The 13,291-nt window shown below is 41.5% G+C and overlaps 1 protein-coding gene across 1 annotated transcript in view; it reads right to left on the bottom strand.

The window, feature by feature from the left end:
- GFRA4 (GDNF family receptor alpha 4) overlaps nucleotides 1-10,775 on the bottom strand; it is a 314,381-nt gene extending 303,606 nt beyond the window's left edge. The window contains exon 1 of the mRNA XM_075261790.1: nucleotides 10,032-10,775. Within this exon, the coding sequence (XP_075117891.1) occupies nucleotides 10,032-10,080 (49 nt within the window). The 5' untranslated portion in view covers nucleotides 10,081-10,775. The remainder of the gene's footprint in view (nucleotides 1-10,031) is intronic.
- Between the last annotated feature and the right edge of the window lie 2,516 nt (nucleotides 10,776-13,291).

The raw sequence follows: 13,291 nt of genomic DNA, 5'->3' as shown, positions 1-13,291 counted from the left end.
ATATTTATGGGACCAGCTGGAATATCCAATCTATGAACGTGCAGGACCTACAGGCCCAGCTGTAACATCTGTGGGACAATGTGTGTACCATACAGAACCTGTATACCTCCATGTTCTGCCATATCTCATCTTGTATCTAGCCACCGGTGTCACCAGGATCCTAGATCCTCCACCCATTTGTACATTTTTGCTGTGTAGGGGCTTTTAATAGATGCAGAAATATACCTCTGTGGCCACAAACTGATAAAGCAGTGCAGAGAGAACCCTGTTTTTCTAATCATCTGGTAAGTGCACTGGGGGCGGGGCTTGATTTACCATTTTCCCTCAGACAGCTGTGACTTAGACAGAGGCATTCACAGCTACAGAATTGCCATTGGGTTATTATTCCAGAGGAGAGCCCAATCACTTCTAATTATCTGCAGCCAAATCTGGCAAATCAGGCCCCGCCCCCAGTGCACTTGCCAGCTGATTTTCATATGTATAAAAAGTTGGTTATCTCTGCATATCTTTCTCAGTTTGGGGCCCCAAGGGTATGCTTGTGCTCCTATTAAAGGCTCCTATTGGTTTGGGAGGCATTTTTGGACCTGACAGACTCCCTTTGAAACAGGCAACTACACCCAGATGGGGGCACTCCACCACCATTAAAGGGTTGTCCAGGATCTGAAGATATTTCATACATAGGATAGGTAGGTCATCACTATCAGATTGGGTACCTGGACTCCACATATAAGGTACACAGCCTGTAACAGCTCCGTTCCTATTCAAGTGAATGGAAGCAGGACTGCAGTACCATGCACCACCACTAGTGTACAGTGTACACAGTATACAGATTCCGGTCCTTTCTCTGCAGCAGAGGCGTCTGAAAAGCAAGGTAATGCTCAATGTCTTCTGGAGATATAAAAGCCAATTTGATCAGTGGTCACATGACTACCTGTATGTCGCTCCCAAGCCTTACGGGCACTGCCAGCACATTATTAGTTAAGCAATTTCGGAAGAACAAAGTGGACATATACCATAAACTCATGAAGGTCCTCAGACGACATCGCTATATTCTCAGAATGGGAAATCTAGGGCATTGCGTGTGATGGGTCAGGAGTGCACCATTCGGGCAGATGGTTTTGGGGGCAGGGATATGTTTTTACAAGTCCCGAGGTAATAGACCCTCTTCATCAAGGATGACAAGTGGACCGGCTAATTTATATCACCTTATAAGGATTCATGGAGCGCACCAAGCCCAGCGCCAGGCACGATAACCTCCGAGACTCTGAATATTCATGGTAAACAGCCGATGCCTTTAACAAGTTCTGCGCTCTATTCCCCAGATATCGCTTCCACTTCTGCACATTTCCCTTCCTTGAGTAATTGTGTTATGGATCAAGAATACAATATGGAGTAAATGAACACGTATGTTATCAAGGAAGGAGACTACCGGAGCTTAGAAGATCAAAAACAAGACTATAGACAAGGACATTGAATTCTCCTCTGCGCCCTGAATGGACGTCATCTACTGGTATGGGCCTCGAGGTGCCCGGGCCTTGGGGTGCACTAGGCTATATTTTATAATACTTATCTCCCAGGTTGGGTCATATGTTGAAGTGAATGGAAACCCTAATCCCTAGCGCTCCAGAGGCTCCTGTACATGTAGCTCTTGTTCCTTCCTTAGGCACCAATTATGGATTCAGGGCCGAAATCCTCACCTCGGGCTCCTAGTGAATCGGTTTCATCCTGGAGATCACTAAGAATAAGTGGCAGGCTACTGGGGAGCAAAGACGTGTAAACCAGACGTGTGGACATACCATTAGGGTAGAGACAAAAATGCCCATGGGACTATCCTACTGAACATCAAGTAGGTAAAGTGACCAAGGTGGGGATTCAAACTGGCCGACAATAGCTACAACTGCAGGAATGGCAGCTCTGGAGTACAAAGTCCCAGTTTGACTACTTAATCCTCCTTATTCTGCTTATATCTGTGCTGAAATCCAACATGACCCCTTATTTACCAGTTTCTGCCATCGGGAACAGTTTGGACAACTCCATACACAATACATGGTTGACATCCAACTGGGCTCTACATTTTGGTGTAGGTTTTTCTCATAATGGAAGGGCCTGAAGTTTGTTTGCCCCTTCCTTTCCATTTTCCAGAGGAGTCCTAATGGGGGAGAATAGGACTGAGCCCTGTATTTTTGCCCTATAGCCATGTTCTGCCTATATAGTAGTATATGTAGAGCCTTGACCGGAGGATGGCCTCGGGCTCTGACACAGTAAAGGAGCCCAGACACAACCGACCCCATGAAACATAACAAAGGGCAACTCCATTTTAATCTAGTAGATGAGAAGAGCTAATACCTCTGTCTTGATGCCCTCGGCCGATATGCAAAAGTGGCATCAGGATCCCACCCACCATGTGTTATTTATAATACTGGTACCAACTTACCGGGTACAGGGGTTTTGGGGCCTCCTAAGGCACTAGGGCCTGGGTTCGGCTGCTACCCCTGCACCACTTAGGATATGTTTAGTGATCTATGATGACGTCATGCTACAGTATGCGAACACGTTCATAACCGTAATCCCCCATATACCCTTGAAACCCAAAAAAGCTCCATTCAGGCAGTATACATCAGCCAACTGCTGCCAATTGCAGATGTATTGAACACCGCTGTATGACTATACATTGGCATGTGTCGGAGGTATATTTTGGTGAATGCATTATATAGTTACACCCCTGGGGCTGTTTTTAGTATTGATGACATAGTCTCAGCACACAATGACAACAATACAACATACTGCAAGAGTAAAACATACTTGGCAAATCCCCAAAATGGCTGGGGGGCTCCCACAAAAAAGAGTGACCCCCTACTGTCCCGGAATAGTGGACAAGTTTCTCACTCTTGGACATAATAAGTAGTAAGCCAGGCCCATCACAAAATAAGGGGAGACTGGCCCATGTCCATGTTATAAAAAAAGGCAACAAAAGGTGGGGTGCCGTGCCCTAGGTGGGTGGGGCTTTGGCAAAATGGGGTGTGGTCATATGATAATTTTTCATGCACCTGGTATCCCACTTCTCAAAGTTGTCAAGTAGGGGTGTATATATAGGGGGTGCAGTGATAGCAATCACTACTGGGCCCTGGAGCCTCAGGGGGGCCAAAGGCTTTTCCACAACGTAAAAGATTGTATATAGACCAAAGACATAAAGTGGAAAATAAGAGATTATAATAAGAAGAATATATAATAATAACAACACAATATATAACATCATATATTACCTATAAGGTTCCGCCTACTAATGATTATACCAAAAAAAAATGAAACATAAAATGAAACATAAAAATAATAATAAAATAATAATAAAAAATAATAATAATAAAAATAATAATAATAATAAAATAATAATAAAAAAAATTATAAAATAATAATAATAAAAATAATAATAATAATAATAATAATAATAATAATAATAATAATAATAAAAAATAGAGATCCTAATAATAAGAATAAATCATAGAATAGTAATGTATCAATCATGGATGAGGTTACATAGATATTAAAAACTATAATAAAAAATAAAAGAATATAATACATGTAATAAAATATAATAATAACAATGTATAAGTAACATATAAATAATGTATAAGCCTCTATTTAGGTAATGTGTTGTGTATTACAGTCTCATTATTACCCCCCCTCAGTTTCCCGGCAGTGACGCGCGTAGGCCTTACACGTTCTGTATCTATTTCCCAGACCTCCGAGTGTTCCTTGTAACTGGACGCTCACAATAGCTGATCCATTTGTGAATGTTTTAAGAGGTCGTGCTTAGAATTCGCAGTCACGGGCCCGCGCTATATCATCCATACACAACACATCGATGCTCGGCGCCCATCTCCGGGAATTGTAAACGGCTTAAATCTTACAAAAATAAAATAAAATAGAAAATAATCCATAAAAGTTGTGCGCAGCACTCTATGAATATCCATGGCAGATAATATAATATTTATTACGCCGCAGTAGTAAGATGACACTTCCCATCTCTCCAGAGCTCGCCGGCCCGGCCCCGGCCATCATAGTCACTAATGTCAGCGAGTGAGTGTCCAGAGGAAAGGTTAGAGGTCGCTTTATGCTCTATTACATTTTTTATGTCCATCCAGATGGTAGGGGTCATAAATCCTGATTGATTGGGCATGTTATATGGAGGGCGTGCGGCGGGAGGAGGCACCATGGAGGATTCTGGGTCAGTTAAGGTCATACATTATGACTGTTCAGAAATGGAACCGCAGACTTTGATTTCCTCTTAGAAGGTCGAGAACTGGAGATGAACTTTGGCCGAAGATAGTCGATTGGGAACAAGTAACACGTGTGAGGCATAAGGTAGGACATTCCTCAGACCATAAGGAGAGAGATAGCCCTCGGAGGTCTACTGTATGTTCTCCTTGGTTCAGTGACTCCTTGTCTTGTAATGTACCACCACCCATTACCAAGTCATGCCTTCCCTCCAAATTCCTACGCCAAACCCCTTTCCAGATTGAGTCCACCACCATGACCATCAGCCAGGCCAGAAAAGAAACCTGAGTGACCCCCGGACACCACAGAGAGCCCAGGAGAGCTGAGAGAAGGTAAGTATAAGTGTTCATTATTTTGCTGCACCTCCCCCATGCCTCGACTTATGATAATATGGGGTCTGAACAAATCCTATAGTATAATAATAATTACAGCACTTCAGGCTCAACAGATGAATATTCAATGAATAGAAACTTGTAAGATTCACCCATCTCTAATCATTGGGGTCTGACCACTGGGACCCCTACATTCATAAGTAAGGGGGTACTTGGGTCCCTTGTCTAAAAAGAACATTCATGACATACATGTTCATCAATCTATTCACTTCTGGGACTGCTAAAGATAAACATGTACAGCACTGACTCTTCATGGGACTGATGAAGATGGTGGAGTTTAGCACTGACTCTTCATGGGACTGATGAAGATGGTGGAGTTTAGCACTGACTCTTCATGGGACTGATGAAGATAGTGGAGTACAGCAATGACTCTTCATGGGACTGATGAAGATGGTGGAGTTTAGCACTGACTCTTCATGGGACTGATGAAGATAGTGGAGTACAGCAATGACTCTTCATGGGACTGATGAAGATAGTGGAGTACAGCAATGACTCTTCATGGGACTGATGAAGATAGTGGAGTACAGCAATGACTCTTCATGGGACTGATGAAGATAGTGGAGTACAGCACAGATTATTCATGGGACTGATGAAGATAGTGGAGTGCAACACTGACTCTTCATGGGACTGATGAAGATAGTGGAGTACAGCAATGACTCTTCATGGGACTGATGAAGATAGTGGAGTACAGCACAGATTATTCATGGGACTGATGAAGATAGTGGAGTGCAACACTGACTCTTCATGGGACTGATGAAGATAGTGGAGTACAGCAATGACTCTTCATGGGACTGATGAAGATAGTGGAGTACAACAATGACTCTTCATGGGACTGATGAAGATAGTGGAGTACAGCAATGACTCTTCATGGGACTGATGAAGATAGTGGAGTACAGCACAGATTATTCATGGGACTGATGAAGATAGTGGAGTACAGCAATGACTCTTCATGGGACTGATGAAGATAGTGGAGTACAGCAATGACTCTTCGTGGGACTGATGAAGATAGTGGAGAACAGCACTGACTCTTCATGGGACTGATGAAGATAGTGGAGTACAGCACAGATTATTCATGGGACTGATGAAGATAGTGGAGTACAGCAATGACTCTTCGTGGGACTGATGAAGATAGTGGAGTACAGCAATGACTCTTCGTGGGACTGATGAAGATAGTTGAGTACAGCACTGACTTTTTTGGGAATGATGAAGATAGTGGAGTACAACACTGACTTTTTTGGGACTGATGAAGATAGTTGAGTACAGCACTTACTCTTCATGGGACTGATGATAGATAGATAGATAGATAGATAGATAGATAGATAGATAGATAGATAGGAGATATCTATCTATCTATCTATCTATCTATCTCCTATCTATCTATCTATCTATCTATCTATCTATCTATCTCCTATCTATCTATCTATCTATCTATCTATCTATCTATCTATTATCTATCTATCTATCTCTCTATCTCCTATCTATCTATCTATCTATCTATCTATCTATCTATCTATCTCTCTATCTATCTATCTATCTATCTATCTATCTATCTATCTCCTATCTATCTATCTATCTATCTATCTATCTATCTATCTATCTATCCTTGTATATATCTAGAAATGGCCACACAGGTGACCCAACGGGTCAAGGATAACACTTGCCATCTTACAGCCTATTTCTCTTTCTATATCTATGAAGGAAGCAGGAACTTTCTTACAGACAGAATCTCAGCCGCTCCGACTACCAGCCATAGACACAAAGGAGGATTATTCGCAGGAATCTAGTGTCTCCTACAGGCTGCGCCGCCTCTGCCTTTTATAGGTGCAGAAAATAGCAGCTCCCTGGCACTACTGGAAGACTTTGGGCATCTGTGTGGAAACCAATGCAAGATGTCAGCTCCAGCAGCTGTGGGGTTAACCTCTGGGTGCTAAATAATTTAACTCCTTGTCATCTAGGAAACCCAACGACCTTTTACAAGTGATAATTACACAACCTATAAACTTTAATAGGAACCCCTGACCATTATTATTATTATTATTATTATTATTATTATTATTATTATTATTATTATTATTATTATTATATTATTATTATCATTGACGTTGTTGTTTTTAGTAAATTTGTTTTTATATTCCTTTTAAATTTTTTACTTATTTTTATATTATTTTTTTATATTTTATTTATTTTGTATCAATATTATATACACAAATAAATATTATTACTATTTATTTTGTATTTATTTTGTGTATTTTTTTTATAGTTTTGTTTATTTTTTTTATTTTTCTCAATATTGTCCCACATAACAATAATCCAGAATTTCGCTGTTTGCTTTTCTCAGACATCACCACCCCCAGACCACGCAGGGATATGAACGCTTTGACAACGATGACTTATTTTGGCGAATAAGCCCAGTTCCAAGGCGCGCCAATTACAGCGGGCTAATAACTGCAGCTATTAATTCCTGAGAGAGGGTCACAAATATCGCACTTGTGGCAAACGCCAAGTGAGTCTCGTCCAGGTCCCACTGTTATGGACATGGCTCAGGGGGGAGCTGCGTACAACGCTCCTCGTTTCTCCCTAATAGTCATTTCTACGGAAAAGCAAAAAAAAAACCCTAGCTGTTAAATAGATTGTGAATTTGCAATGTGTTGGTTGAGTAACCTCATCTTGTGCAAAAATGATTATACAGCAATGTGGAGGGAGAGGGAAGAGGGGGAGCAGGAGGGCATATAATGCACTGGGCGAGGGGAAGGGGGTGCAGGATGCGCTGGGAGGGGGCGGCGGTCCTTACAAAAAGATGATTGACAGCTGTCCATTAGGGTGGAGGAGTGGTAATAGTGACGCAGCAGAGCTGACTTTGCAACAGAGCTGATGTAGCTGAAGTGGGTTTGTCATCTGATATCACTTTATGTTACTTGTGGATTTCCAGGGGACTGCTGGTAAGGCTACCGCATCGTGGAGTGATCACAGCCACCAACAAGGCAGCCACAAAGTGTCAGAAGACTATTCAGCTCCGCTACATCTGTGCAAACAAGCAGATTGTATAAGAGATTTCTGCATGCCAGGAAATGTGATACACAAAAGTGTGCAAAAATGGGGAAAACTCAGATCGATCTATCTATCTATCTATCTATCTATCTATCTATCTATTTATTTATCTGTCTGTCTATCTATCTATCTCCTATCTATCTATCTATCTATCTATCTCCTATCTATCTATCTATCTATCTATCTATCTATCATCTATTTATCTATCTATCTATCTATCTATCTATCTATCTCCTATCTATCTATCTATCTATCTATCTCCTATCTATCTATCTATCTATCTATCTATCTATCTATCTCCTATCTATCTATCTATCTATCTATCTATCTATCTATATCCTATCTATCTATCTATCTATCTATCTATCTATCTATCTATCTATATCCTATCTATCTATCTATCTATCTATATCCTATCTATCTATCTATCTATCTATCTATCTATCTATCTATCTCCTATCTATCTATCTATCTATCTATCTCCTATCTATCTATCTATCTATCTATCTATCTATCTATCTATATCCTATCTATCTATCTATCTATCTATCTATCTCCTATCTATCTATCTATCTATCTATCTATCTCCTATCTATCTATCTATCTATCTATCTATCTATCTATCTATATCCTATCTATCTATCTATCTATCTATCTCCTATCTATCTATCTATCTATCTATCTATCTATCTATCTATCTCCTATCTATCTATCTATCTATCTATCTATCTATCTCCTATCTATCTATCTATCTATCTATCTATCTATCTATCTCCTATCTATCTATCTATCTATCTATCTATCTATCTCCTATCTATCTATCTATCTATCTATCTATCTATCTATCTCCTATCTATCTATCTATCTATCTATCTATCTATCTATCTCCTATCTATCTATCTATCTATCTATCTATCTATCTCCTATCTATCTATCTATCTATCTATCTATCTATCTATCTATCTCCTATCTATCTATCTATCTATCTATCTATCTATCTATCTCCTATCTATCTATCTATCTATCTATCTATCTATCTATCTATCTATCTATCTATCCATCCATCCATCTATAGGTAATCTGAGATAGGAGGCAGGTGTAGCAGTCACTGTAGTAGTTGGTACCATCTATAGTAATGGGTATAACAATAAGACAATCCTATAACCGAGAGCCTAGATGAATAATATAGACCTGCCTGGAGCAAAGTGCATGGCAGCATACATATATATGGATGTAGCAGAGCTGATCTTGCGCCTGCCTTGTTTGTGGGCTCTGATAAGTTGCTGACTAAGGATAATACATAGGTTTACTTGCAGCACAAAATATCTCAGCATGAGTTATGCTAAATGACAAACTCGGCTCTGCTGCGTCTATACAGGACTCTACATAGAAATGCTACATTGTGACCACTAGTGAGAGCCGCAACAAAGTCAATAGTCAAATAATTATAGTCAATCCTACTGCTACTATTTTAACCCTTTGGCTGCCTTTTAGGGCTGCTAGCATTTTAACCCATTCACTGCCTTTGGGCGATGCTACTATTTTAACCCTTGCAATGAATTTCACTGGTGCTACTATTTTAACCTCTTCGCTGCCTTTCAATGCTACTATTATTTCAACCCTATCATCACATTTCACTGGTGCTGCTATTAACCCTTCCCTGCCTTTCAGTGCTGCTGCTATTTTAACCCTTCCACTGCCACCCTGCACTATTGCATTCCATTGCCCCTGAGCTATGTGCAACACTTCCCTTGACTGGTGTAAGGATCAGCAGAGACTGGCATGGATACCTGTCCCTGCTAGGGGTATCATTGTATATATTGCTGCCACGAACTATTTTAACCCTTCCACTGCCTCTCAGTCCTGCTACTATTTTAACCCTTCCCTGCCACCCTGAACTATTGCACTCCAATGCCACCCAGCCGTGCACTAACACTGTCCTTGCACAATGGGCACAAATGTCGTGGCAGCCAATATATACAATGATACCCCTAGCAGGACAGGTATCCATGCCCAGTCTCTGTGATCTTACACCAGTCCTGCAATGCCACACACATTTCCAGGTGTGGGGAGCCCACAGATGGGTTGGCAGTGCCATTCCCTATGTGCCAGTCTATACAATACAAAGTCTATTGCTCCCTGCATGATGCCAGTACGAGTATGCCTAGACCAGCAGGGTGCCAAGCTAATGTGTGCGCAGACCAAAGCAGTGCCAACTCCATGCCAGACTGAACACACATGACTACCAGCCTGTACACACAGCAATCTGATGCCAACCTCAAGCCCCAGCTGTATACACAGGGATAGGCGACTTACCACAGATGAGCAGGAGCAGGACACATCCACACAGCCTGACTGAGCTCATGGTGATGATGATGGTGGTGATGAAGGACCCCCTGGCACAGGGACTGGGCACTGGGACTGCTGGGCACTCAGGCTTTAGCTCCACTCTCTTCCCAGCTCTGCTGCACCTTGTATTATACACATCCCCCTGTAGATCCAAGCTGCAAAAAAGCCCTCACAATCCAAGAGGATGAAATGTGGGGATGAGAAGTTTCACTGCACCCCCTGCTGCAAACTTCAGCCTGAAATCACTTAATACTGGGCTGGCACTTTACAGGGCTCCAAAATCCTTAGCTGAGGACAGAATCCACTCCTGGGAAGCCTGGGATCCCTGCTGTGGGCAGAGTGCCTCCTTATATCCTTAGAGGGGATGCACTGGACAGGGCTCCTGTATCCTTAGGATAGCTATAGACTGGTGCCTGATGCTTCTGTATCCTTCTAGGTAGAGAATCCTGGGGGGTATCCTCCTGGCAGCACTGACATCCCTGGCACTGATGCCCCCTTATGCTGCTGCTGCCTCCTTCATCGTGTGCTGCTGCAGCCCAGCACCATGCAATGTAATGTAATGCAATCCCAGGTCTGTGGCTATGCTCCCAGCACAGGAACAGACAGAACACAGAGAAGAGAACAGAGCTGCTGTCACTGAGCTCAGCTATGGAGAGGGACAGAAAGAGTCATAAATTGTGAGGAGCAGCAGCAGCAGCAGCAGTACAGGCAGCACCTCCCTCACTAACACAGCCTGATACTACTGCCTCACAGTCACATGGGGGTGTCAGCAGGCAGGGGGTGCAGACTCTAGAGTGCAAGCTCTTACGGTGCCCTGTCCTGCTTCTTCATTATTCAGTGCAGGGCTTACACTATGCCCTTCTGGACTACAAAGCAACGCAGACTACAGATGTGCTGTGCTGAGATAGTTTGATGTAGTGGTGTTAAGGTTGTCATGTGGCTGTGACTTCACCTAAATAGGAATATGGGTGCATATATTTATTATTATTGTATGATGATTATATTTTATTTATCTAGGTATTAATTATTATTATTATTATTATTATTATTATTATTATTATTTTATGTTTATTCATTGTTCATCATATTTTATGCATTATTGTATTATTATGTAATTTATTTCTATTTCATACATGTATGATTATTATTATTATTATTATTATTATTATTATTATTATTATATTTGATTTATTCATGTGTTGTTATACTTTAGTCACATAAAATAATTATTATTATAGTTATTCACATAGTATTATTATATTTGATATATTCATTTATTATTATTATTCACATATTATTAATATTTTTATTTATTCATGTATTATTATTATATTTATTGACATAGTATTATTATTGTTATTATTATTATTATTATTATTATATTTATTTACATATTATTATTACATTTAATTTATTTTTATTATTGTTATATTTATTATATTTATTTATATTTGATTTATCATTATTAATAATAATAATAATAATAATAATAATAATAATAATAATAATAATAATAATTGTTTTTATTTATTTATCTATGATTATTATTTTGTTTATTTATTATAACATAAATATAAAAATAAATACAATATAAATCCAGGTAACCTGCTGCCTAGAGGTTTGGCTCCACAAAGGAAGTGTAAAGGGTTAAATCACTATATCTGGGAAAGGAAAGGCAGCCATGTGCATGAATATATAGCGATAGTATAGTGATATACTGGGGAAACTGGAGCAGGTGACCCCCTTGTTTACATGTCAACTGGCATTGGTTTAACACAATACGCTAAAGTCCATGTTGTCTCTAGAGATGAGCGAGTAGTGAAATATTCGATATTCAATATTTGTTTCAAGTAGCCCCTCCATATTCAACTATTCAACTGAATATCGAATCCCATTACAGTCTATGGGGAAAAAATGCTCGTTTCAGGGGATCCCACCATTCGACTCAGGAGGGTCACCAAGTCCACTATGACACGCCAAGAAATGATGCCAACACCTCTACAATGCAACTGGGACAGCAGGGGAAGCATGTCTGGGGGCATCTAACACACCAAAGACCCTCTATTACCCCAACATCACAGCCTAACAACTACACACTCCAAACTCAATATCGAAAGTGGAAAAATACCTGGAAAACTTCTTTCCTCCCAAATTGGATGGACAGAAACACAAATTTTAAGCTAAAGAAACATTACCAAGCACGCTTTTAAATCACGTTCCCCATGACAACCACAGATGGAATAGGCAATGGGAAACCCAACTGCCCCCCCCTGACCTGTCATTGTGTGTGTGTGTGTGTGTGTGTGTCTGATGTGGTGAGACCTCCAAAAATTACTTTTTTGGCCCTTGAGGTGAGCCCTTCCAAATTAAGTTCCAGGCCCTTAAGCTGAGCTCCAGCAGAGATTGAGGCCCTTCAGGTGACTTCAGCCTCTACCTGCAGAGTTTTAGGCCCTTAAGCTGAGCCATACAAAAATTTACTTTTCAGGCCCTTGGGGTGAGGTGAGCCTTGTACCAGCAGTGTTTTAGTTTTTGGCCCTTGGGGTGAGCCTTAATGGGGTTATTTTAATACATTTTTAACGGTGATGGTGTTGGAGGAGGAGAAGGAGGAGGATGAGGAACTTGTGAGCACAGAAACATGGAACTGTGTCTCGTCATTAGCACTGAGGACGGGACATGCTGGTTGCGGGTCCATGGCCACTACATCCAGGGCCACCGATAGGCCAGTACTACTGGTACTGGCGTCAGGGGCCCGGCCAAATTTAAAAATGGGGGGGGGGGCGGTTTTGGCCCGCCACCGTGTGCCGGCCCCCTGGCACCGGCAGCAGTCATTGTATGTCCTTTTTCAACTCAGATCTGCGTCCAGAGGACGCAGATCTGAGTTGAACACATACGCGGCTGAAGCGAGGAGCTGACACCGGTCAGCTCCTCGCTTCAGCCGCATATGTGTCAGCGAGAGAGGCGGCGAAGCGAGGAGCTGACACAGGTCAGCTCCTCGCTTCAGCTACTGAAGCGAGGAGCTGACCTGTGTCAGCTCCTCGCTTCACCGCTGCCGCCGGCTACCCGGCAGTGTAGACGCGATGTGATGACGTCACATCGCGTCTACAACTGTGCGCCAGTAAGAGAGAGAGGCACGCAGAGAGCAGCGGGGGAGCGAGGAGAAGGTAAGTGTAATGTGGAATGTGAAACTGGGGGCAGATGAAGGAGAGGACGGCATGACACTGGGGGCA

The sequence above is a fragment of the Leptodactylus fuscus genome, chromosome 1 (assembly GCF_031893055.1).
Source record: "Leptodactylus fuscus isolate aLepFus1 chromosome 1, aLepFus1.hap2, whole genome shotgun sequence".
NCBI lineage: Eukaryota > Metazoa > Chordata > Amphibia > Anura > Leptodactylidae > Leptodactylus > Leptodactylus fuscus.
This window is presented reverse-complemented; position numbering and strand designations above follow the sequence as displayed.